This window comes from Caretta caretta, chromosome 23 (assembly GCF_965140235.1).
Source record: "Caretta caretta isolate rCarCar2 chromosome 23, rCarCar1.hap1, whole genome shotgun sequence".
Taxonomy (NCBI): Eukaryota; Metazoa; Chordata; order Testudines; family Cheloniidae; genus Caretta; species Caretta caretta.
This window is the reverse complement of record NC_134228.1, coordinates 12,003,400-12,029,931: the sequence shown is the minus strand read 5'-3', so window position 1 is coordinate 12,029,931 and position 26,532 is coordinate 12,003,400. Positions and strand designations below refer to the sequence as shown.

The 26,532-nt window shown below is 55.5% G+C and overlaps 3 protein-coding genes across 3 annotated transcripts; 2 read left to right on the top strand and 1 right to left on the bottom strand.

The window, feature by feature from the left end:
• Positions 1 to 124: 124 nt before the first annotated feature.
• FIZ1 (FLT3 interacting zinc finger 1) lies at positions 125 to 3,045 on the bottom strand. The gene is made up of 2 exons (XM_048832605.2): positions 2,907 to 3,045; positions 125 to 2,052 (listed from the first exon to the last, which is right to left on the bottom strand). The coding sequence occupies exon 2, from the start codon at positions 2,026 to 2,028 to the stop codon at positions 610 to 612; it is 1,419 nt and encodes a 472-aa protein (XP_048688562.2). The 5' UTR covers positions 2,029 to 2,052; positions 2,907 to 3,045; the 3' UTR covers positions 125 to 609.
• Positions 3,046 to 7,245: 4,200 nt separating this feature from the next.
• Positions 7,246 to 11,921, top strand: LOC125627964 (uncharacterized). Its single transcript, XM_048832624.2, has 2 exons — positions 7,246 to 7,530; positions 10,441 to 11,921. Exon 2 carries the CDS (start codon positions 10,483 to 10,485, stop codon positions 11,443 to 11,445), a length of 963 nt encoding a protein of 320 aa, XP_048688581.1. The 5' UTR covers positions 7,246 to 7,530; positions 10,441 to 10,482; the 3' UTR covers positions 11,446 to 11,921.
• A 10,497-nt stretch (positions 11,922 to 22,418) lies between these two features.
• Positions 22,419 to 26,292, top strand: ZNF865 (zinc finger protein 865). Its single transcript, XM_048832679.2, has 2 exons — positions 22,419 to 22,528; positions 23,391 to 26,292. Exon 2 carries the CDS (start codon positions 23,409 to 23,411, stop codon positions 26,124 to 26,126), a length of 2,718 nt encoding a protein of 905 aa, XP_048688636.2. The 5' UTR covers positions 22,419 to 22,528; positions 23,391 to 23,408; the 3' UTR covers positions 26,127 to 26,292.
• Positions 26,293 to 26,532: the final 240 nt, after the last annotated feature.

Here is a 26,532-nt window from a genome sequence, read left to right as displayed (position 1 = left end):
CTGTTCCTCAGACATTCTTGTCAACTGCTGGAAATGGCCCACCTTGATTATCACTACAAAAGGTCCCCCCCCCGTCCCCCCCACGTAATAGCTCACCTTACCCGATCACTCTTGTTACAGTGTGTATGGTAACACCCATTGTTTCATGTTCTCTATGGATATAAATCTCCCCACTGTATTTTCCACTGAATGCATCCGATGAAGTGAGCTGTAGCTCACGAAAGCTCATGCTCAAATAAATTTGTTAGTCTCTAAGGTGCCACAAATCCTCCTTTTCTTTTTGCGAATACAGACTATAATGGCTGCTACTCTGAAACCTGTCTACAGCAATAGATTGCCATTTGTAATTAGACCCTACAAAAACAAACTGGCATGTGCTGAGAGACCCTGCAATAACAGACCGATCTGTGCAGCCCAGCGCTCATGAGTGACCCTAAATAACAAACCGACACATGCCAGAGATCCTACAAAAACAAACCGGTGTGCAGAGCCCAGCACCAAGAGGGCACACGAGCAGAACATGCCGGCCCGTGGCCAAGCCAACAGGGAGAGCCAGAGGTGGGAGGCAGGACGCGCAGGCCGGCTGGGGCTGCCAGGGGTCCCACCCGGCTAGTCAATACCGCGGTGCAGTTTGAGGTGGCGGGAGAGGTTGCTGAAGGTGATGAAACCCTTGTGGCAGATGCTGCACTGGAAGGGGCGCTCCCCGCTGTGGAGCAGCCGGTGCCGTTTCAGGTAGCACTCGTGCCGGAAGAACTTGCCACACTCGGTACACTGGTAGGGTTTCTCGCCCGTGTGCACCAGCACGTGCCGGTCCAGGTCCCGCGGGCTGCGGAAGAACTTCTCGCACTCCGTGCACTTGTAGAGCTTCTTGCCGGGCCGGGCGGGGAAAGCCCGTAGCTCCAGCCGCGGCAGTAGGTGGCGCTCCAGCTCCCCACCTGTTGGTGGCACAGGCCCCGCCACCACCGGCTGGGGGTCGCCCTCCGGGGGCAGCAGCATGGCGTGGCTCAGCTGGTGGGCCTCCAGGGGCGGCAGGGCCCCAAAGCTCATGCCACAGATGCCGCAGGCAAAGGAGGCCTCGCCCGTGTGGGCCGCCAGGTGGGCGGCCAGGGCGCCAGCGTTGGCAAAGAAGGTGCCACACTCGCACTGGTACAGGCTGTCCAGAGGGCGGGTGTCCTGGGGCTTGCAGGCCGGGCAGCCCAGCCCCTGCGGCTCCTGCTGCCCCGGGACCCCCTTGCCCGTGCAGCCTTGGCATGGCAGGAGCAGCGGCCGGTCCTTGGCATGGGTGAGTTTGTGGCGCTCCAGCAGGGAGGGGGCATTAAAGTCCCGCTCGCAGTCGGGGCACTTGAAGGGCTTGATGTCGGTGTGGGCCAGCCAGTGCTTCCCCAGCTCGGGCGCCAGCCGGAAGCGACGCCCACAGGCCCCGCAGCCATAGGGGGCCGCCCGCCCCTGGCCGCACAGGCGCTCCAGGCAGCGGGTGGTGCCGGGCGGCTCGGGGGCGCCCCCTCCGGGGGACGGACGGTGCTGGCGCTTGAGGTGGCGGCCCAGACTGCTGCGGGAGGAGAAGCGGAGCTCGCAGACGTGGCAGCAGTAGGGTTTCTCGCCCGTGTGCACCACCTGGTGGTGGAGCAGGCCGGTGGAGTCGCGGAAGCCCTTGGGGCAGACGGTGCAGCGGTAGGGGCGTTCGCCGGTGTGGCTGCGGATGTGGTTGACCAGGTTGAAGGAATGCTTGAAGCTCTTGCTGCAGTGCGGGCACTGGAAGGGTTTGAGCTCCGTGTGCCGGGCAAAGTGGCGCCGCAGGTCCGAGCGGTACCGGAAGCTCTTGTCGCACTCGGAGCAGTGGAAGGGCACCCGGGCGCCCGCCCCATTGTCTGTCAGAGGGGTTGGCGCTGGCCCGTCGGGGCCGTCCTCTGGGTCCGAGCATGGCACCATGCGCTCGATGGTGCCAGGCGCCCGGCCAGGGAGCTGCCCGGGCTCCTCTGCCCAGCCGGTGCCCAGTCCCTCAGGCAGATCAGTGCCATAGCACTCCATCACCGCCGGGTCCCACGGACGCCTCTGGGAATCGCAAACAGGAGCCGAGTCAGTGATACTCCCTCTAGGGGGCGCTGGCCCTGATCCAGCCCCAGAGTGAGGACTGGCTGGCTCAAGGGAGCAGGGAATGGGGCACGGGGCTTGTCCCCTCTAGGGGGCGCCGGCTCCCATCCGGCCCAAGGGTGGGGACAGCCTGGCTCAAGGGACTGGTAATTACCCGCAGGCCGTTATACACCCGCCGGCCTCGTTAATCTCCTGATCCCTGTTGCCCAGTTCTCAGCGCCCTGAGCGGAGGAAGCAGATTAATTCCAAAGCCCTGGCTCTGCCGCTCTATTTATAACCGCTCGGGCCACCAGCCAGTGGAAACCTCCTGTGACTGCCGGGGGCAGGGCAGGACTCCTGGGTTCTCTCCCCAGCTCTGGCAGGGGAGTGGGGGCGAGGGGTTAGAGCAGAGGGACTGGGAGCCAGGACTCCTGGGTTCTCTCCTCAGCTCTGGCAGGGGAGTGGGGGCGAGTGGTTAGAGCAGGGGGCAGGGCAGGACTCCTGGGTTCTCTCCCCAGCTCTGGCAGGGGAGTGGGGGCGAGTGGTTAGAGCAGGGGGCAGGGCAGGGCTCCTGGGTTCTCTCCCCAGCTCTGGCAGGGGAGTGGGGGCGAGTGGTTAGAGCAGGGGGCAGGGCAGGGCTCCTGGGTTCTCTCCCCAGCTCTGGCAGGGGAGTGGGGGCGAGTGGTTAGAGCAGGGGGCTGGGAGCCACGAGACCCCACAGCCCTGCCAGAGGCGGGGGTTTCCCTCCCTCCAGCCCCACTCCTGGTCCTTTGGGCTCCCCCAGTCCTCGGTGGGGGGGGCGCCCCCCGCGGGGGTCCCCGCCCCCCAGTACTTACAGCTCCCTCTGGGCGCCGACATTTTGGCAGCCAGGGCTCGTCACTTCCGCCCCGGGCGGGGGGGTCGCGGCTGCCGGCCCCACGGGAAGATGGGGGGGGGTAGGCTGTGCCCCTCCTCGTCCCGTTCCCCCAATGCCCGCCCCCAGCTCCCTGATTGGACACAGACGGACCCAATGGGCCCTTCGCTCCCCCCCGATATCTCCACTTCCTGCCGAGGCCCAGCCCTCTACCCCCATCTTGGCTATGGGCAAAGGGGTGGGTACTGGGACAGACGCCATCTTGACTGTGGGCAGAGAGGAGAACACAGTCAGAGAGGCGCCATCTTGTCTGTGGGCAAGGAGAGGAACACAGTCAGAGAGGCGCCATCTTGACTAGGGGCAGGGAGGGTTGTAGTCAGAGAGGCGCTATCTTGATTGTGGGCAGGGAGAGGTGTAGTCAGAGAAGAGCCATACTGACTGTGGGCAGGGAAGGGAACACAGTCAGAGAGGCGCCATATTGACTGTGGGCAGGGAGAGGCGTAATCAGAGAGGTGCCATCTTGCGTGTGGGCAACGGGGCGTCGTGGAGGGCAAGGAACCATCTTTACTGTGGGCAAAAGGGGGCAGAGGGGAGGCAATATCTTTACTGCGGGCAGGGAAGTAAAACATTCCAAGAGGCTCCCTCTGGTGGACCACAGAAGGGGCAGACAGAGAGAAGCCATCTTGACTGTGGGCAAAGAGGGGCGAGGCCCCATGCCCCAGTCTCCGCCCCCCTGAGCCAGCCAGTCCCTGCCCTGGGGCTGGATGGGAGCCTGCATCCCCTAGAGGGAAAAGGCCCTGATCCCCATTCCCCACCCCCTGAGCCAACAGCCCCCTTCCCCCCATCGTATGAAGAAGACAGGCATAGACATTGTATTCTCATCTCGTTTATCTGGCGAGGGGCTGGGGTGTTCGGGGAGGGGCGGGTCCCCGTCCGTGCACAGGCAAGCCACTAAGTTCTGTGCAAAAAGAAAAGGAGTACTTGTGGCACCTTAGAGACTAACAAATTTACAGCTACAGCTCACTTCATCGGATGCATGTAGTGGAAAATACAGTGGGGAGATTTTATATACACAAAGAACATGAAACAATGGGTGTTACCGCCCGACAGGGGCCACCTGGGGTAAACTTTTCAAAATGCAAAAGTGGGACACATGCAGGAACCCCACCCCCTCTGTGGCCCCGCCCCCTGGCCAGGCTGGAAGCCAGAGCCAAGCAGTGGTAAGAGCCGCTTATGGAGCCCAGGCCACCTTGGGGAGCTCCAGACCCTCCACCTGCCCAGAATGAGGAGCCTGGGTGCCCAAGAGCAGCTGCCAGCTTGTGTCCCAGCCCCCCACCCGGGGCGTGCTGCCCTAGGGGTCAGAGGCCACCTCCACCAGGGGTCACAGATTGCCTTCCCCTAGGGGTCAGAGGTCACTCTGGGGGTCAGAGGCCACCTCCCCTTGGGGGCTCGTGGATTCCGTCCCTCAGGTCTCCCTGGGAGTCTGTGGAGCAGGCAGGGGCCCAGCTCGGGCCCCTGGGAGTGGGGAAGCTGGTGGCTCTGCAGGCAGCACAGCTGGGTGTAGGCCTTGTGGCAGAGCGGGCAGCCATGCACCTGCTGGAGGCGCAGCGGGTCACTGGGCTCGCAGAAAGTCTTCCCGCAGGCTGCGCGGCAGTGGTCCTGCTCCCCGGTGCGGATCCGCTGATGCCACTCCAGGCGCGCCAGCTGCCAGAAGCTCTTGCTGCACAGGTGGCAGCCGAAGGGCCGGTGCCCGGTGCGGATCAGATGGCAGCGCCATAGGCCCGAGACCCGGGAGAAGGGCTTGGCACAGACACTTCGCTCCAGCACCTCCTGGCGCCCAGCTTTCTGTGGCAGTGCCAGGCAGCAGTGCCCTGCCTGAACTGTGACCGTGTGCAGGGGAGGATTCTCTTCAACCTCCCTAAATACCCCCTGTGCTTTCAGCTGGATTCTCTGTCACTTCCTCTCCCAAATACTTGGGGTGTTTCCTTGTGCTGTTAAACAGCCCCCGCGCCCCACCCCAGAGGGACTGTGTCTCAGCACCAGCCAAGGGGTCCCAGACAGTGACACTCTGAGCTGGCCACTAATAATCAAAGATCAATAGATAATACAGTGCTATTAATCATTTTTATAATCGACCAGTAAAGGTATTGGTTAGTCACCAAATTGATGAATTGCTAATAATAAACCACTGATGAATATATAGATATTAAACATAATTAATAAACAAAACATTGCTACTGATAAGGACAATAAATGATACATTGCTATTAGTCAATATTATTATTGATTAATAAAGGTATTGATTAGTTGCTAATTACTTACCATCAATTCTATCTGTATTAACCATTATTATAACTTATAGCAAACTGATTAGTTACTAATAATTAACAATTAAGATAGCTTTATTGTTCCCTATCGTAACCAATTAATTAAGGTATACATTAGTGACAAATAATTAACCATTAATATAACTTTTTCAATCACTGTTGCAACTGATTGATGAAGGTATTTCATTATTACAACTCATGTACAGCTCGTGGGCCATTGTCCTAGCGCTACCGTAATACACATAATAAATAATGTACAGCACCTAGCACTATGAAGCCACGGCTGGGGCTCCCAGATGCTACCGTAATACACCTAATAAATAACAACAATAATAGATTTGTGCTGAACTTTAAGCCTGAACAGCCTGATTGAGTTTGGTGACTTCACTCACCAGCTTAAAGCTGGGCATCTAGGGAAGGGAAGACAGTATCCGTGCCTTTGGACTGGGTTTCTTTACGCAATCTGTCTCAACTGAGAAATCGTTTCAGGCTCAGTTATTTTTTTCATGAATCCATCATATTATTGGGCAACTTGCCAGCGAGAGAGGCATGAAACCTGCACTTTCCACGCCATGATACGGAAAGAATTGGCGTGTGCGAGGGTTGGTGACTGATCGTTCTGTTTGGGGCAGTGCCGTGTGACTGGAGCTCAGCTATGTTGTAGCCCAGGTATGTTTCAGAAAGGTGGAAAAAGTGACCCTGTCAGTTGCAGGCCTGTTAGTCTGATGTCAGTTGGAGCCAAGGCTTTAGAACAAAATGTGAAGCCAAGAATGATCAAATTCCTGGAGGTAGACGGAAGAGGGGATGTAAACCCAAGGGGGATCGTGCCAGACTCACCGGACTTCCTGCTTTGAGACAATAACTGATGCTTCAGAGAAGAGAAGTGCAGTAGATCGGATATCCTTGGACTTCAGGGCAGCAGTTGACACGATGCCGCATGGGGAAATCGTAGTTAAATGAGAGAAGACGGGGAACTGGGAGCCGGGTGAGGAACTCGGGGGTGGGGAGATGGCAGCAGGCCGTGCTGGAAGGTGAATTATCGGACTGGAGTTGGCTACAAGTGGAAGTCCTCTTGGGACCAATCTTACTCGAGATCTTCATACCTGGCTTTGGCCCAAAAGGCCCCTAGCGGTGTGCTAACAGAATCTACCAGTGAGACAAAGCTGGGAAACACTGGAAGATTAAACAGGAAGATTTGGTCGGCCCTAAAGGCTGGAGTGAGAGAAGAAATGGGATTGCAACCCTGCCCATCCAGGCTAATAGCCATTGGTGGACCGATCCTCCAGGAATTTATCCAGGTCTTTTTTGAACCCAGTTATATGTTTGGCCTCCACAACATCCCCTGGCAATGAGTTCCACAGGTTGACTCTGCGGTGGGTGAAGAAATACTTCATTGTATTTGTTTTAAACCTGATGCCTGTTAATGTCATTGGCTGATCCCTAGTTCTTGTGTTATGGGAAGGGGTAAATAACACTTCTCTATTCACTTTATCCGAAACAGTCATGATTTTATAGACCTCAATTATATCCCCCCTCAGTCGGCTGAGCCCTCACGGCTGCTGTACCAGGCTGCTCCCCCATGTCCAAGAAAGATGAATTCAGACAGGACCAGGGGCAGGGAAGAACTCATGGGGATGCCCAGCCAGGGGCGCCAGAACAGGGGGGGCAGGGGACCATGGCCCCATCACTTTTTACTGGCCCCGATCTCGGTGACTCTGTGTGTGGGCTGCGCCCGGCCGACGGGGCCCCGATCTCGGTGACTCTGTGTCTGGGCAGCGCCCGGCCCGATGGGGCCCCGATCTCGGTGACTCTGTGTCTGGGCAGCGCCCGGCCCGATGGGGCCCCGATCTCGGTGACTCTGTGTCTGGGCTGCGCCCGGCCGACGGGGCCCCGATCTCGGTGACTCTGTGTCTGGGCAGCGCCCGGCCCGATGGGGCCCCGATCTCGGTGACTCTGTGTCTGGGCTGCGCCCGGCCCGATGGGGCCCCGATCTCGGTGACTCTGTGTCTGGGCTGCGCCCGGCCCGACGGGGCCCCGATCTCGGTGACTCTGTGCCCGGGGCGGGGGGCCCTTGGTGCCATGGTCCGGCCGGGCACTGGGACCCAGCAGACTCCGGAGCCGGGGCTGGGCTCCTGCTCCCGGCCGGGGGCTCTGCTGGGTCCCGGTGCCCCGGCCCGGGCCGGCTGTCGGGAGCGGGCCTGGCAGCGCCGTTCCCTGCCGGCCGCAGAGCGCAGCGCGCCCGCCCCTTGCGCCCAGCTGCGGGATGAGAGCGAGAAGCAGGTACCAACTCGCCCGCCCCGCGCCGCCGCCAGCGCCCAGGGCAGCAGCGGGCTCCGGCTCCGGCATGGCGAGCCGCACGGGCTAACGGGCTCCGAGCGCCCCGCACCGCCGGCCGGCACCGCAGCGGCCTGCCCGGGGGAGACGAATGTCAGGGGGAGGGTCTGGGGCAGCCTGGGGAGGGGGGTCTGGGCTGTGCCTGAGGACGGAAGGGGGACAGACACCGGGACAGACGGACACAGGGGCGCACACAGAGACAGACGCAGGGCACACAGACAGACAGACATGACAGGGATGCACAGATAGACACTGGGATGCACAGACAGATGAACACAGGGACACACAGACAGACAGACACAGGATGCACCGACAGACACTGGGACACACAGACAGACACTGGGATGTACAGGCGGACACAGAACACACAGACAGATAGACACAGGGACGCACAGACAGACAGAGGGACACACAGACAGACGGACACGGGGCGCACAGATGGACACAGGGACGCGCAGACGGACAGACACAAGGACGCGCAGACAGGGAGACACAGGCACACACAGACGGACACAGGGATGACACAGACAGACACAGGAACACGCAGACAGACATGGGGACACACAGACAGTCAGACACAGATGCACAGACAGAGGACACAGAGGCAGACAGACACCAAGATGCACAGACAGACACAGGGACATGCAGACAGACATAGGGACGCACAGGCAGACACAGGGACACGCAGACAGACACAGGGATGCACAGGCAGACGTAGACAGAGGACACACAGGACACACCGATATACACAGGGATGCACAGACAGACACAGGGACGTGCAGACAGACACAGGGACGCACAGGCAGACACAGGGATGCACAGGCACACACAGGGACACACAGAGGACACAGAGACAGACAGACACAGGGACGTGCAGACAGACACAGGGACGCACAGGCAGACACAAGGATGCACAGGCACACACAGGGACACACAGAGGACACAGAGACAGACAGACACAGGGACGTGCAGACAGACACAGGGACGCACAGGCAGACACAGGGACACGCAGACAGACACAGGGATGCACAGGCAGACGTAGACAGAGGACACACAGGACACACCGACAGACACAGGGATGCACAGGCACACACAGGGACACACAGAGGACACAGAGACAGACAGGCACAGGGACGTGCAGACAGGCACAGGGACGCACAGACAGACACAGGGATGCACAGACAGACACAGGGATGCACAGGCAGACGTAGACAGAGGACACACAGGACACACCGACAGACACAGCGACACACAGACAGACACAGGGATGCACAGGCAGACGTAGACAGAGGACACACAGGACACACCGACAGACACAGGGACGCACAGACAGACACACCCATGCCCATTCCATCTCCGCCCCCTCCCCGTCTGTCAGGCGGGCAGGGCCCTGGCTCTGATGCCCTACACCTGCTGCTCTCCCTCCGCCTGATATAGCTGTCTCAGAAGCTGCCTGTGTCCAGCCCTGCTGCCAAGGGAGAGGCACCTCTCCTGGCCCCTGGCAGGGTGGCGTGGCATGTCAGGAGGTGCAAGGTGCTGCACATTCCTGATCACCTTCCTAGGCACAGGCAGTGGGCACTGGCTAGGGACAAGGGGCATAGCTGTGCCCTGGAGGGACGGGCACCCAGAGGGAGCAGTCCAGGGAACGGAGAGAGCTGGGGAGTGCAGGTGTAGGGGGCACTGTTAGGGAGAGGGGAGAAGGGGGAATTGGAGGGGTGAAGGAGGGATTAGAAGGAGGAGAAGGAAGGTGGATTGGGGGACAGGAGCAGGAAGCTGCTGGGAGTGGGACTCAGGACTCCTGGGTTCTCTCCCCTGCTCTGGGAGGGGAGTGGGGTAGGTTCTACTGGTTACAGCAGGGGGGCTGGGAGCCAGGACTCCTGGGTTCTATCTCCAGCTTTGCAAGGGGAGTGGTTGCTAAAGGTAATAATACCAATGTAATATACTTAGAATTCTGCAAGTTATGTGACTTGGTACTGCACAACATTTTGATTAAGAAACTAGAACGATACCAAATGAACCATATTTGAAAAAGTAGAAAAACACCCACAGATACTTATAATAAATTTCAGTTGGTATTCTATTATTGTTTAACAGTGCGATTAAAACGGCAATTAATTTTTGTAATCGTTTGACAGCCCTACTTTTAATATGGCTAAATGCCAATGTATCCAGCTAGGAATAGAGATATCGGCCATGTGTATGGGCTGGGGGACCCTCTCCTGGGGAGCAGCGACTCTGCGGAGCAGCAACTCTGACAAAGATTTGGGGGTGGAGGGGGGATAATCAGCAGAACAGGAGCTCCCGTTGCCACTCTGTGACCAAAAGACCTAATACGATCATGGAAAATGGGGGACTCTCGAGTAAGCGCAGCGAGGTTATTTTACCCCTGGGATCCTGTGTCCTGTTCTGGTGCCCACCATTCAGGAAGGACGGTGATCAATCGGGGAGGGGTCAGAGAAGAGCTAGGAGAATGGTTGAAGGGTGAGAAAACCCATCTGAGAGGGAGAGACTCCAGGAGCTCGATCTCGTTAGCTTCACAGAGAGAAGGTTCAGGGGTGACTTGTTCCCCGGCTATCAGGACCTCCCTGGGGAACAAATATATAATAACCGTCTCTTCAGTCCAGCACAGGAAGGTCTAACACCATCCAATGGCTGGAAGCTAAAGCTAGACAAATTCCGCCCGGAAACGAGGCATCCCTTTTTAACGGTCAGAGTAATTAACCACTGGTGGAGTCTCCATCACTGACAGTGTCTATCGGGTGGGGAGTAGATGACAGGACGATCCCGCTCTGGCTCCAGAGTGGATGGGACCCGCTGGGGCGTCTCTGGCTCTCACCCTGTCCCCTTGCCCCGCAGCGATGGCCGGGTAGGCGACCAGAGTGCTGACACAGCCGCCGGATGGAGCCAGCCCAGCGGAGGGAGTGGGACGCCGCACAGCGGGGCAGCCCGCCCTCGAAGACGGCAGAGGGTGGCGAGGGCCATCCGGGCAGCCAGGCCTGGCAGGACCTGGAGGTGACGGGGATCTGGCCAGCCAGCGCCCGCTACGCCCAGCCCATGCCCAAGTGGGGTGAGGCTGCAGCCCGGGGCAGGCGGCCAGAGGGCCCGGGGGTGTCGCGGGCCCAGCCGGAGCCCCCCAAGCCAGGCCCGAGGGCAACGTGGGGTCCCAAGCTGCACTCGGCCCTGACGGGGTGGCCCCGGGGTGGGGACCCCCCGCAAACCCCGCCCCCGAAACCACGGGGCCCCTACCGCAGCCGGCTGGCCGGCCCCGGCTGGCTCCTCCCACCGGAAGCGGCGGGAGCAGGCGTCTCCCCGTCGCCCCCCGAGGGCTCACTGGAGGACAACCTGCTGCTGATCGATGCCCAGGGCGTGCCCTACACGGTGTCCCGGCGGGACCTGGAGGCGGGGCCGGCCCCGGCCCCCCGGCGGGCGCACTGCTGCCCCGTGTGCCGGCGGGCCTTCCTGTACCTCTCGGACCTGGAGCGGCACCGCATCAGCCACTCGGAGCACAAGCCCCACCTGTGCCGGGCCTGCGGCAAGGCCTTCAAGCGGGCCTCCCACCTGCAGCGGCACCGGAACATCCACACCGGCGAGCGCCCCTTCCGCTGCGCCGTCTGCCAGAAGGGCTTCCGGGAGTCGGGCGAGCTGCTGCGGCACCAGCGGGTGCACACGGGCGAGAAGCCCTACCAGTGCCCGCTCTGCCGCCTGCGCTTCACCGAGCGCAACACCCTCCGGCGGCACGCCAAGCGCAAGCACGCCCGCGAGGCCTGCTGCCAGGGCGCCGGGCTGGGCGCCTGGGCCGGCGGGGCCGAGGGCCGGCCCGGCTGGGCAGGGGAGGGCGGCCAGGAGGTGGGGCCCCCCTGACAGCACCGGCAGCGAGGGGGGATGGAGCGAGGCTGAGGGTCAGCCCCCTCAACTGCTCCGGGATCCCTGGGGATGAGGGGCATTGGGGATGGAATGAAATTGGGGGTCTCTGGGAGATGGGGTCCCTGGGGATGGAGCGAGACTGGGGGTCAGCCTCCCCCTCCCCCCAGCTGCACTGGGATCCCAGGGAGATGGGGGCAGGGACCCCTGGATCGTGCCGGGTCCCTGGGGGTGGAGTGAGGCTCGGGGCCAGGGCTGCTGCCGCTACTGACTGCCCTGTGTGATGCCACGACCCCTGGGGATTCAGTGGGTGGGGGAAGGAGCCACCTCCCCCCGCCAGGCACTATCCCTCCAGGGATGGGGGGGAGGGAACAACTGTGTCTGGGGGGAGGCACATGAAGGGAACGATTGTCTGGGGGGGGTGCACACTGTCCAGGCGCTCCCCCAGCGGACTCAATAAAGATGTTGGCTCTGTATGGCTGTCTGCGAACTCCTTGGAGGGGGAGCCCATTTGGCGGAGTGAGCAGGATACCAGGGTAGATGGGCCCATGGGTCTGATCCGAGGGGCAGGAAGGGGGCGGGATAACAGGGTAGATGGACCCATGGGTCTGATCTGAGAGGCAGGGAGGGGGTGGGATACCAGGGTAGATGGGCCAGTGGGTCTGATCAGGGGGGCGGGGAGGGGTAATAAGAGAAGGCAGGAGAATGATGGTTCATTGTGGGGGGGAGTATGTGGTAGGGGGAGGTGTGCTGTGTGGTTGAGGGTGGTGGGGTGACTCATCCAGCTGTGGCCCCACTTCTGGAAATGCACCGAGGGATCAAGGTCCAGGGAACACAAAGCTGACCATGAAACCTGCCCCCAGTTAGCCCCATTGTGCAATCTGGGGACACTGGGAGCCCCCAGGAAAGACTGGAAGAGACCCTCACCCCAGGGCGGGGCTGAGATCTCACCCAACTCACGGGACATGGTAGATCCCATGGCAAGGACCCAACCCACAGCAAGGCTGAGACCCCTCACCCCAATTCATTACACATGGTACATCCCAGGGAGAGACGCAAGAAGCAAGGAAATTCCCAAACAAAAAAGTTTGTGAAGTTGGATTTGTGGGCATAAACCGTTTAATTAATTAATTATTTAAGGAAATTCCCAGATCAAAAAAATACTTCTTTAAGATAGAATTGAGGTTCTAACAAAAGAAAATCTCAAAAATAAAATATTTTATAAGTACAGGACAGTAAAATTAAACTAAAAATGAAAGTAAGATTTAAGATTTAAAATGTTAATATTTTAAAACTAAATTAAACTAGACACAACAAAACATTACAATGAAATATGATTGAAAGTTTAACCTTTTAATAACTGTAAAGTAAATTAAAATTGAATAAAATAAAACCATTAATGTTAAAATAAAATCAGATTTAAAATTTTAATAAATCTAAAGTAAATTATCTAAATTATAAAATAAAATAAGATTTACAGTTTTAATTTTAAAAGCAAATGAAAATGAAAAATGGAAATCAAATAAGATTTAAAATTGTAATGTTTAAATTAAAATTAAATAACAAATGAAAATAAAATAAAATTTAAAATTGTAACCATTTTAAATATAACATAAAAGTGAAAATAAAAGATTGAAAATTTAAAATTTTAACATTTTTAAAGTAAATTAAAATAATATGATTTAAAATATTAGTCATTTTAAAGTGAATGAAATAAAATTAAAAATATAATTTAAATTGAATATTTTTAATTTAAAAATTGAGATTTAGTTCTCTTTTTTAAAGACAAGGTATTAGAAGCCGGTAGGTCAGACCCCAGAAATCTGAGAATTATTAAACAGAAAAGAAAAGAGAAATAAAGATCTAAGATCCAACCCACAACCCTCATGCTGACCCCTTCAGCTTCATGTCTTACAATGTACTCTCTTCAGAGCACTCTGGCCTAATGGGTAGAGCACTGGGCAGGGCTGCAGCAAACCTGAGTTCTGTAGTGCCTCAGTTTCTCCCTGTGCCAAATTCTCTTTTGTGAAGTGCTTTGCAATCTACTGGTGCTATACAATAATTATTATTGTTTTCAGCTCGTTGCCACATTATCTTGCTTTATTGAGTCTCCAAAATGTTCAGATAAATTCTTTTCTGTGTAAAACTGACAATTTTTACAAATGGAAAAATTGTGGACAAAAAAAAAATCTCTTCAGGGCAGGGTTATTTATTCATTTATTCCCTCTCATTGCCAGTTCCGATGGGCCAGTTTGGTCCCAGGGAGGCGCTGGTCCAAAAATGTAAAGATCGTTTTCTAAAAAAAGTAAAATAAACATAACATTTTTATTTTCCAAAATTACAACTTTTGGTAAAGAAACATTTAAAAAAAAAAAGGGTTCACAGTGGTTATATTTTCTTCTATTGGCAGTTTGAAGTTGGTCAGTTTAATGTCTCTGTGGCATTTGTTCCATATTTATAATAAAATCACTTGCTATTAGAAAACCCCATTTTGAAAAATTACAATTTTTTGCACTTCCAAAGTTTTTTATTTAAAAGAAATCAGCCCAAGGGTTTTGTTTGTTGTTTTTTGTTGTTTCCTCATTGCCACGTTGGATTGGTCAGTTTTGTCACCTGGTGGCCCATTTCCGCCCCCAAAACTCGGTCCAACATTTTTAAATAGCTAATTTTCCAATTTGTGAAATTTACATTTTTGGCAAACACAAGATTTTTGATTTTTAAAAAATCTCTTCAAGGTTTTTATTGTTTTTTTCCCCCTTTCTTCTCACTGCCACTTTGGATTGCTCAGTTTGGACACATGGGTCCTAACTCCATGGATGGCATTTGAATTTGTCCAACATTATAAAAAAATAATTTTCTATGTGAAGATCTCATTTAAAATACAAACAAAAATGTATGTTTGCTTTTTAAAAGAAAATCAGTGGAAAATGGGGGGTATGGGGGTGAATAGGGTCCAGTTCGAAAACCAAAGCAACAAACCGACCTTCTACATTTTTACCATTTACCATTAAACATTTAATTTTCTGCGGGCTCTGGTAATGGGGCCTGCACTCCAGGCTTTTCTGTTAAATCTGGGAGAAGAGCCAACTTCTCTTTCTTTTGACATAGAAAAAGTTTTAAATAAATTTTGCTCTTTATTTTAGATAGATAGAGGGATGTATCATGTATGGGGATGCATAGATAGATGGATTAGATGGAGTGGATGGGGGGAAAGATAGATAGATAGATAGATAGATAGATAGATAGATAGATAGATAGATAGATAGATAGATAGATAGATGGGGTGTGTGGGGATAGATAGATAGATAGATAGATAGATAGATAGATAGATAGATGGGGTGGATGGGGATAGATAGATTAGATGGGGGGGATGTATGGGGATGCATAGGTGGATAGATAAGAACATAAGAACAGCAGCACTGGGTCACACCAATGGTCCACCTAGCCCAGGAGTTCTCAAACTGGGGGTTGGGACCCCTCAGGGGGTGACGAGGTTATTACACGGGGGGTCGTGAGTTATCAGTCTCTACCCCAAACCCTGCTTTGCCTCCAGCATTTATAATGGGGTTAAATATATTTTAAAAGTGTTTTAATTGATAAGGCGGGTCACACTCAGAGGCTTGCTATGTGAAAGGGGTCACCAGTACAAAACTTTGAGAACCACTGATCTAACCCAATATCCTGTTGTCTGACAGTGCCTGGGGCCAGGGGCTTCAGAGGGAATGAACAGAACAGGGCAATTAATGAGTGATTCAGCCCCTGGCGTCCAATCGCAGCTCCTGGCAGTCAGAGATTTAGGGACATCCCGAGCATGGGGTTGCATCGCTGACCGGCTTGGCTAATAGTCACCTGGTGGACCTATCCTCCAAGAACTTACCTTGTTCTTTTTGGAACCCTGTTATACTTTTGGCCTCACAACATCCCCTGGCAAGGAGTTCCACAGATTGAAGGGGAGTTGGGTGAAGAAATACTTCCTGTTTTTTGTTTTAAACCTGCTGCCTATTAATTTGATTGGGTGACCCCTAGTTCTTGTGTTATATGAAGGGGTAAATAACTCTTCCTTATTCAATTATTCAATAATTCAATTATTGTGAGTGGACTACATCCACCCTGATCGAATTGGCTCTGCCAACACTGGTTCTCCACTTGTGAGGTAACTCCCTTCTTCTCTTCATGTGTCAGTATATAATGCCTGCATCTGTACTTTTCATTCCATGCATCTGAAGTGGTTTTTTACCCACAAAAACTTATGCCCAAATAAATCTGTTAGTCTTTAAGGTGGCCTCCTTGTTGTTTTTGTAGATGACAGACTAACAAGGCTACCCCCTGATACTTGACTTCCTTATTCACTTTCTCCACACCAGTCATGATTTTATAGACCTTCATCATATCCCCCCTTTGTCGTTTCTTTTCCAAGCTGATCGGTCCCAGTTTTATTAATTTCTTCTCATATGGAAGCTGTTCTATACCCCTGATCATTTTTGTTGCCCTTCTCTGCAGCTTTTCTAATTCTAATGGACCTTTTGGGAGCTGGGGTGACCAGAATTGCACACAATATTCAAGATGTGGGTGTACCTTGGATTTATATAGTGGCATTAGGATATTTTCTGTCTCATTATCTGTCCCTTTCTTAATGGTTCCTAACACTCACTTAGCTTTTTTGACTGCCGCTGTACATGGAGTGGTTGTTTTCAGAGAACTCTCCACAGTGACTCCAAGATCTCTTTCAAGTGAGGTAACAGCTAATTTAGACCCCCATTTTGTCTGTAGAGTTGGGATTATGTTTTCCAATGTCCATTACTTTGCATTTATCAACATTGAATTTCATCTGCCATTTTGTTGCCCAGTCACCCAGTTTGGTGAGATCCCTTTGTAGCTCTTTGCAGTCTGCTTTGGACGTAACTGTCTTAAGATGTTTTGTATTATCAGCACATTTTGCCACCTCACTGTTTACCAGATTATTTATGAATATGCTGAATAGGACTGGGCCCAGTACAGAGTCCTGGGGAACACCACTATTTACCTCTCTCCATTCTGAAAACTGACCATTTATTCCTACCCTTTATTTCCTGTCTTTTAAGCAGTTACTAATCCATAAGAGGACCTTCCCTCTTATCCCACGACTGCTTAGTTTGCTGAAGAGCCTTTGGTGAAGGACTTTGTTAAAAGCTTTCTGAAAGTCCAACTACTACAGTATATCCACTAGATCCCCTTGTCCACATGCTTGTTGACCCCTTCAAAGAATTCTAGTAGATTGGTGAGGCATGATTTCCCTTTACAAAACTGTGTTTACTGTTCCCCAACAAATCATGTTTATCTATGTGTCTTGACAATTCTGTTCTTTATTGTAGTTTCAGCTAATTTGCCTAGACTGAATTTAGGCTTACTGGCCTGTGTTTGCCAAGTTCACCTCTGGAGCCTTTTTGGTGTCAAATTAGCTATCCTCCAGTCATCTGGTACAGATGCTGATTTATGTGACAGGTTACATACCTCAGTTAGTGGTTCTGCAGTTTCCTATTAGAACTCTTGGGTGAAATCATGGAGCAGGTCCTCAAAGAATCAATCCTGAAGCACTTGCATGAGAGGAAAGTGATCAGGAACAGCCAGCATGGATTCACCAAGGGAAGGTCATGCCTGACTAATCTAATCGCCTTTTATGATGAGATTACTGGTTCTGTGGATGAAGGGAAAGCAGTGGATGTATTGTTTCTTGACTTTAGCAAAGCTTTTGACACGGTCTCCCACAGTATTCTTGTCAGCAAGTTAAGGAAGTACTACAAGGTGGGTAGAAAGCTGGCTAGATTGTCGGGCTCAACGGGTAGTGATCAATGGCTCCATATCTAGTTGGCAGCCGGTATCAAGTGGAGTACCCCAAGGGTCGGTCCTGGGGCCGGTTTTGTTCAATATCTTCATAAATGATCTGGAGGATGGTGTGGATTGCACTCTCAGCAAATTTGTGGATGATACTAAACTGGGAGGAGTGGTAGATACGCTGGAGGGGAGGGATAGGATACAGAAAGACTTAGACAAATTGGAGGATTGGGCCAAAAGAAATCTGATGAGGTTCAATAAGGATACGTGCAGGGTCCTGCACTTAGGACGGAAGAACCCAATGCACAGCTACAGACTAGGGACCGAATGGCTAGGCAGCAGTTCTGCGGAAAAGGACCTAGGGGTGACAGTGGACGAGAAGCTGGATATGAGTCAGCAGTGTGCCCTTGTTGCCAAGAAGGCCAATGGCATTTTGGGATGTATAAGTAGGGGCATAGCGAGCAGATCGAGGGACGTGATCGTTCCCCTCTATTCGACATTGGTGAGGCCTCATCTGGAGTACTGTGTCCAGTTTTGGGCCCCACACTTCAAGAAGGATGTGGATAAATTGGAGAGAGTCCAGCGAAGGGCAACAAAAATGATTAGGGGACTGGAACACATGAGTTATGAGGAGAGGCTGAGGGAGCTGGGATTGTTTAGCCTGCAGAAGAGAAGAATGAGGGGGGATTTGATAGCTGCTTTCAACTACCTGAAAGGGGGTTCCAAAGAGGATGGCTCTAGACTGTTCTCAATGGTATCAGATGACAGAACGAGGAGTAATGGTCTCAAGTTGCAGTGGGGGAGGTTTAGATTGGATATTAGGAAAAACTTTTTCACTAAGAGGGTGGTGAAACAGTGGAATGCGTTACCTAGGGAGGTGGTAGAATCTCCTTCCTTAGAGGTTTTTAAGGTCAGGCTTGACAAAGCCCTGGCTGGGATGATTTAACTGGGAATTGGTCCTGCTTTGAGCAGGGGGTTGGACTAGATGACCTTCTGGGGTCCCTTCCAACCCTTATATTCTATGATTCTATGATTCTATGAATACTCTCTGGGTCAGGTGACTTATTACTCTTTAGTTTATCAATTTGTTCCAAAACCGCCTCTGACAACACATCAATCTAGGACAGTTCCTCAGATTTGTCATTTAAAAAGATAGCTAGCTAGCTAGATAGATAGAGGGGGTGGATAGCGATAGGTAGAGAGACAGAGATAGATAGAGGGGGTGGATGGATTAAGTTTAGAAGTGTGTGCAACAAGAGTGATGTAGTGGTGGGAGTCTGCTATAGACCACCGGACCAGGGGGATGAGGTAGATGAGGCTTTCTTCCAGCAGCTCACGGAAGCTACTGGATCGCATGCCCTGATTCTCATGGGTGACTTTAATTTTCCTGATATCTGCTGGGAGAGCAATACAGCGGTGCATAGACAATCCAGGAAGTTTTTGGAAAGCGTAGGGGACAATTTCCTGGCGCAAGTGCTAGAGGAGCCAACTAGGGGGGGCGCTTTTCTTGACCTGCTGCTCACAAACCGGGTAGAATTAGTGGGGGAAGCAAAAGTGGATGGGAATCTGGGAGGCAGTGACCATGAGTTGGTTGAGTTCAGGATCCTGACGCAGGGAAGAAAGGTAAGCAGCACGATACGGACCCTGGACTTCAGGAAAGCAGACTTCGACTCCCTCAGGGAACGGATGGCCAGGATCCCCTGGGGGACTAACTTGAAGGGGAAAGGAGTCCAGGAGAGCTGGCTGTATTTCAAGGAATCCCTGTTGAGGTTACAGGGACAACCATCCCGATGAGTCGAAAGAATAGTAAATATGGCAGGCGACCAGCTTGGCTTAATGGTGAAATCTTAGCGGATCTTAAACATAAAAAAGAAGCTTACAAGAAGTGGAAGGTTGGACATATGACCAGGGAAGAGTATAAAAATATTGCTCGGGCATGTAGGAATGTTATCAGGAGGGCCAAATCGCACCTGGAGCTGCAGCTAGCCAGAGATGTCAAGAGTAACAAGAAGGGTTTCTTCAGGTATGTTGGCAACAAGAAGAAAGCCAAGGAATGTGTGGGCCCCTTACTGAATGAGGGAGGCAAACTAGTGACAGAGGATGTGGAAAAAGCTAATGTACTCAATGCTTTTTTTGCCTCTGTTTTCACTAACAAGGCCAGCTCCCAGACTGCTACGCTGGGCATCACAAAATGGGGAAGAGATGGCCAGCCCTCTGTGGAGATAGAGGTGGTTAGGGACTATTTAGAAAAGCTGGACGTGCACAAGTCCATGGGGCCGGACGAGTTGCATCCGAGAGTGCTGAAGGAACTGGCGGCTGTGATTGCAGAGCCATTGGCCATTATCTTTGAAAACTCGTGGCGAACCGGGGAAGTCCCGGATGACTGGAAAAAGGCTAATGTAGTGCCAATCTTTAAAAAAGGGAAGAAGGAGGATCCTGGGAACTACAGGCCAGTCAGCCTCACTTCAGTCCCTGGAAAAATCATGGAGCAGGTCCTCAAAGAATCAATCCTGAAGCACTTGCATGAGAGGAAAGTGATCAGGAACAGCCAGCATGGATTCACCAAGGGAAGGTCATGCCTGACTAATCTAATCGCCTTTTATGATGAGATTACTGGTTCTGTGGATGAAGGGAAAGCAGTGGATGTATTGTTTCTTGACTTTAGCAAAGCTTTTGACACGGTCTCCCACAGTATTCTTGTCAGCAAGTTAAGGAAGTATGGGCTGGATGAATGCACTACAAGGTGGGTAGAAAGCTGGCTAGATTGTCGGGCTCAACGGGTAGTGATCAATGGCTCCATATCTAGTTGGCAGCCGGTATCAAGTGGAGTACCCCAAGGGTCGGTCCTGGGGCCGGTTTTGTTCAATATCTTCATAAATGATCTGGAGGATGGTGTGGATTGCACTCTCAGCAAATTTGTGGATGATACTAAACTGGGAGGAGTGGTAGATACGCTGGAGGGGAGGGATAGGATACAGAAAGACCTAGACAAATTGGAGGATTGGGCCAAAAGAAATCTGATGAGGTTCAATAAGGATACGTGCAGGGTCCTGCACTTAGGACGGAAGAACCCAATGCACAGCTACAGACTAGGGACCGAATGGCTAGGCAGCAGTTCTGCGGAAAAGGACCTAGGGGTGACAGTGGACGAGAAGCTGGATATGAGTCAGCAGTGTGCCCTTGTTGCCAAGAAGGCCAATGGCATTTTGGGATGTATAAGTAGGGGCATAGCGAGCAGATCGAGGGACGTGATCGTTCCCCTCTATTCGACATTGGTGAGGCCTCATCTGGAGTACTGTGTCCAGTTTTGGGCCCCACACTTCAAGAAGGATGTGGATAAATTGGAGAGAGTCCAGCGAAGGGCAACAAAAATGATTAGGGGACTGGAACACATGAGTTATGAGGAGAGGCTGAGGGAGCTGGGATTGTTTAGCCTGCAGAAGAGAAGAATGAGGGGGGATTTGATAGCTGCTTTCAACTACCTGAAAGGGGGTTCCAAAGAGGATGGCTCTAGACTGTTCTCAATGGTATCAGATGACAGAACGAGGAGTAATGGTCTCAAGTTGCAGTGGGGGAGGTTTAGATTGGATATTAGGAAAAACTTTTTCACTAAGAGGTGGTGAAACAGTGGAATGCGTTACCTAGGGAGGTGGTAGAATCTCCTTCCTTAGAGGTTTTTAAGGTCAGGCTTGACAAAGCCCTGGCTGGGATGATTTAACTGGGAATTGGTCCTGCTTTGAGCAGGGGGTTGGACTAGATGACCTTCTGGGGTCCCTTCCAACCCTGATATTCTATGATTCTATGATGGGGGTGGGGGGGTGGATGGGGATAGATAGAGAGATAGAGGGGGTGGATGGGGATAGATAGATAGATAGATAGATAGATAGATAGATAGATGGAGGGGTGTCTGGGTATAGAGGGTGGATGGGGATAGAGAGAGATTTAAAAGTCCTTCCCATTCTCTTATGTAGGCTTGCAAGGTTTAGGCTTTTTATGGGTCAGTAAATGTCAGTTTCACCAGGCACACACAGGGAAAATATTTCCATTGATAATAATAGAAATTTACAGCCAGGCAAAGTGGGAAAAACGCTGCTTGAAAACTGCTTAGAGGTTGGCTTAAGGCTCTTTGCTTTGTCTAGTTGGACACGTGATGTTGACAATTTGTGTTTTAGTGGTTATAATACTTTAACTTTTTGCATCTCAGCGACTACTGCCACCAAATAATTATTGTCTGGCCCTCCCTGTGTCAGAGACCTTCCCCCATCATCCCCCACCGCTGTGAAAGCTGTAATAAATAAAAATGCTTCAAAATAAGTGTCGATATTGCCCGTTGAACAAAATAAAACCCGAATTCTGCCAGGCCTGCACTTCTGCGGGATCTGGGCTGGGTTTGCATTTGGTGTACGGTTTCTAAATGCATTTTGATACGGGTTTTTTTAATTACTTCAAAAAGTGCGAAATCTCCCTCTCGATTTAAAGTCCTTATTCCTGAGACCCACGAACGATAAAGCAAAGGAGCCATTAAAAAACTCCGATCAAATTTGATTTTTAAAAATTCAATCCCCCCCCTCAACAAAAAATGGCAAAAAAAAAAAAAAACCCAACAACCCCAACACGTTTGTCTGGAAAACTTTTGCTGTCAAAAAAGGGCTTTCAAGTAAAAAATGGGGGGGGGGGCGGTATTAGCCCCCGAAGAACAGACAGGCTGGACCAGGGGCCCCAACTAGCCCAAGATCCCAGCCCCGCAACCCCCCAGGAAGCCTGTTATGGGGGAAGGTGGTGCCTGCAAAGCCCCTTCCATGGGGGGGGGACCCACAGAACCCCAGGCTGGGGGAGGGGAGACTGGGGTTTTTTGGGGGGTGGAAAGAGGGAAATGGGTTCTCCCCCTGGCTCTGGCAGGGGAGTGGGGTCTAGTGGTTAGAGTGGGGGGGGAGCCAGGACTCCTGGGTTCTCTCCCTGCAGCTGGGGCGGGGAGTGGTGGGTTACACGGGGGGGGGGGGAGTGGGGGAGCCCGGACTCCTGGGTTCTCTCCCCGCTGACGGGGGGGGGGGGGGGGCGAGCCGGCCGCCGCTAGGACCCGGCGGCGGCGGAAGTGGGGCGGCCCCAGTGAGGTGGGGCTGGGCCGGGGGGGCCGGTTCCGTCTCCGGTGGGGGCGGCGCTTCCGGCCGGGCCTGTCCGAGCTGGGATCCAGCAGCGGCCCCCCCCGGCCCGCAGCCCCCCGGCCCCGAGCCCGGCCCCCCCCGCCCGGAGCCGGTCCCGGGGCCCCCGAGAGGTGAGTGACCCCCCCGACCCCCCCGTGAGTGCCCCAGAGACCGCCCCTCCCCCACAGCCCCCCTCAGCCCCTCCCCCATAGACCTCCTCCCCCTCCCCCACAGGCACCCCAAACTCCTCCCCCACAGGCACGCCCAAACTCCTTTAGACACCCCCGTGTGTGCCCCAGCCCCCCCCCCGGCCCCCTCAGCCCCTCCCCCATAGACCTCCACTCCCTCCCCCACAGACACCCCCGTGTGTGCCCCAGCCCCCCCAGCCCCTCCCCCACAGGCCCCCTCAGCCCCTCCCCCATAGACCTCCTCCCCCTCCCCCACAGACACCCCCGTGTGTGCCCCAGACACCCCCACAGCCCCTCCCTGGAGGTGAGCGATCACCCATAGATACTGGTCTATCCCCTATACATGGTCCCTGCACCCCATACAGCCCCATACACCCACCTGCACACACTTCCTTCCCCCTCAGCCCCTCCCCACCCCAGTACCCCCTTGTTACCCTTCCCCCCGCCTCAGTCCCTCATAAATCCCCCACCCTTGCGAGAAAGATAAGTGACCCCCCCATGGACCCCAACCTCTATGTACCCGTCTTCCTGGTAGCCCCCCAATGCTCCGCCCCCGCTGATAAAATAACAGCAATAAAGCACCGGGCCCTCACTGCAGCGGGTGAGGGGCCCCCGTGTAACCAGTCCCTGCGCCCCACCCCAGAGGGGCTGCATCCCAGTGCCGCGCGAGGGGTCCCCGTATACCCAGCCCCCCCGCCCCACCCCAAGCAGATTTCACACATTTGGAGTGCACGGGGGGGAGGGGTGCCAGGTGGGGTGGGAGGCTTGACCCTGCTCTAACCCCTCCCCGCCCCCCTCCCGGCAGCGTCCCTCCCCGGAGGAGATGGAAGCGAATGCGAGCGACGAGGGCGTCCATTTCCAGAGCTACCCCTTCGACTTCCTGGAGTTCCTGAACCACCAGCGCTTCGAGCCCATGGAGGCCTACAACCAGGAGCACGCCAAGGCCGTGGCCTCGCTGCCCTGCCCCCAGCCCCCCTACGAGTACCCCCCGCCGCCCGCCGGCACCCCCCACTTCGACCGCCCCGCCCCTGCCAAGCCCAAGGACTTCAAGGCTGAAGGCCCCGCCCCCTCCGCCTCCGGCGCCGCCCAGCCCAAGAAAGCCGAACCTGGCGCCGGCCCCCCGCAGCAGTATAGCGCCGCCGCTGTGCCCGCCGCCCCGCCGCTCTTCGATGGGGCGGGGGCTTTCGGCGCCCCCCAGTGGGGCATCGTGGACCTCTCGGGGCACCAGCACCTCTTCGGGAGCCTCAAGCGGGGGGTGGGCGCGGCCCCGGCCCCGGCGGCCCCGGCCGACAGCCCGGCCGGCAAAGACGACAAAAACTATTTCCGGCGGCTGAAGTACTTCATCGACCGGCGCTTCCCCTGTGGCGTGTGCCAGAAATCCTTCAAGCAGTCGTCCCACCTGGTGCAGCACATGCTGGTGCACACCGGCGAGCGGCCGTACGAGTGCTCCACCTGCGGCCGCACCTACAACCACATCTCCAGCCTCATCCGCCACCGCCGCTGCCACAAGGAGCCGCCCGAGGCCGGCCCCGCCGCCGCCGCCGCCCCCCCGCCGCCGCCGGCCGCCCCCGCCGGGGGCACCCAGCCGGCCGGGGAAGGCAGCCCCGGCCCGGCCCACCCCGATGGCCCCTTCACCTGTTCCCTGTGCTGGAAGGTCTTCAAGAAGCCAAGCCACCTGCACCAGCACCAGATCATCCACACCGGCGAGCGGCCCTTCAGCTGCTCTGTCTGCGAGAAGAGCTTCAACCGGCGTGAGAGCCTCAAGCGCCACGTCAAGACCCACTCGGCCCTGCTGCGGGTGCCCTGCGGCGTCTGCGGCAAGGAGTTCCGGGACGCCGCCTACCTGCTCAAACACCAGGCCTCCCACGCCAGCCCGCGCCCCGACTACAAGTGTGACGTCTGCGGCAAGGCCTACGCCGCGCCCCAGAGCCTATTACGCCATCGCCAGCTCCACGAAGGGGCCGCCGCCCCCCCTAAGGACGCCCCGGCCGCCGACTCGGCCCCGGCTCCCTACCAGGGGCCCTTCCTGCTCCCCAATGAGGCCCCCCACACCGAAGGGGAGGCCAAGGCGGCTTTCGGCAACGCGGCGCTGCTGGGGCCCCACCCGCTGCTGCTGGGGGCCGGCAAGAGCTTCTGCTGCGGCATCTGCGGGCGCGGCTTCGGCCGGCGGGAGACGCTGAAGCGGCACGAGCGGATCCACACGGGCGAGAAGCCGCACCAGTGCTCGGTGTGCGGCAAGCGGTTCCGGGAGTCCTTCCACCTCACCAAGCACCACGTGGTGCATACCCGGGAGCGGCCCTACAAGTGTGAGCTGTGCGGCAAGGTCTTCGGCTACCCGCAGAGCCTCACCCGGCACAAGCAGATCCACCGGCTGCAGCTGCCCTGCGCCCTGGGGCCCGCCGGCGCCCTGCCCGCCGAGGGGCTGAGCTACGGCTGCTCCGACTGCGGCGAGCGCTTCCCCGACCTCTTCCACGTCATGAGCCACAAGGAGGCCCACATGGCCGACAAGCCGTACGCCTGCGACGCCTGCGGCAAGTGCTTTGGCTTCATCGAGAACCTCATGTGGCACAAGCTGGTGCACCAGACGGCGCCCGAGCGGCTGCTGCCCGAGGGGGCCTGCGCCGAGGCCGCCCCGCCTCCGGGGCCCGCCGGCTGCCTGGAGAACGGGCTGCCCGGGGAGGCGCCGGCCGGTGGCGCCGGCCTGGCCTCCCTGGTGGCCCCGTCCGAGGAGCACCCCATGATCCCCAGCGGGGAGCGCTTCACCTGCGGCATCTGCGGGCAGAGCTTCAAGCACTTCCTGGCGCTGGTGACCCACAAGTACGTGCACCTGGTGCGGCGCACGCTGGGCTGCGCCGTGTGCGGCCGCAGCTTCGCCGGCGCCTACGACCTGCTGCTCCACCGCCGCACCCACCTGCAGAAGCGCCACTTCAGCTGCTCCGTCTGCGGCAAGCGCTTCTGGGAGGCGGCCCTGCTGATGCGCCACCAGCGCTGCCATACCGAGGAGCGGCCCTACCGCTGCGCCGTCTGCGGGCGCGGCTTCCTGCGCTCCTGGTACCTCCGCCAGCACAAGGTGGTGCACACGGGCGAGCGGGCCTACAAGTGCGCCCTGTGCAACAAGCGCTTCGCCCAGTCCTCCAGCCTGGCCGAGCACCAACGTCTCCACGTGGTGGCCCGGCCCCAGCGCTGCCCGACCTGCGGCAAGACCTTCCGCTACCGCTCCAACCTGCTGGAGCACCAGCGCGTGCACCTGGGGGAGAAGGTGTACCGCTGCGACCTCTGCGGCAAGAGCTTCTTCTACCTCTCGTCCATCCTGCGGCACCAGCGGGCCCACGGCGCCCGCCGCGACCTGCGCTGCACCGCCTGCCTCAAGCTCTTCAAGGACCCCAAGTACTTCAGCAAGCACGTGCAGACCCACCAGGGCGGGCAGCCCTTCAAGTGCAGCACCTGCGGCGAGGCCTTCGCCAACACCTACGGCCTGAAGAAACACCGGCACCTCCACAAGCTGGAGCGCCTGGCTGCCCTGGGCCACAAGGACCCCTGAGGCGGGAGAGATGGGGGGGGCAGGCTGGGAGGGGAGACCCCCCCAGTGCCGCGTATCCACCAGGGGTAGGAGGCAGGTGGGGGGCAGACCCCAAATGCCACATAACCAACGGGGGAGGGCGGCAGGTTGGGGGACAGATCCCTTAGTGTCATGTGTCCAGCAGGGGGGCTGGCAGGTTAGGGGGCACGTATCCACTGGGGTGGGGGGCAGGTTGGGAGCAGACCCCTTAGTGCCACGTATCCCCTGGGGTTGGGGGCAGGTTGGGGGGGGGAAGACCCCTTAGTGCCACGTATCCACTGGGGTAGGGGGAGACCCCCTAGTGCCACGTATCCACTGGGGTAGGGGGAGACCCCCTAGTGCCATGTATCCACCAGGGGTAGGAGGCAGGTTGGGGGCAGACCCTTTA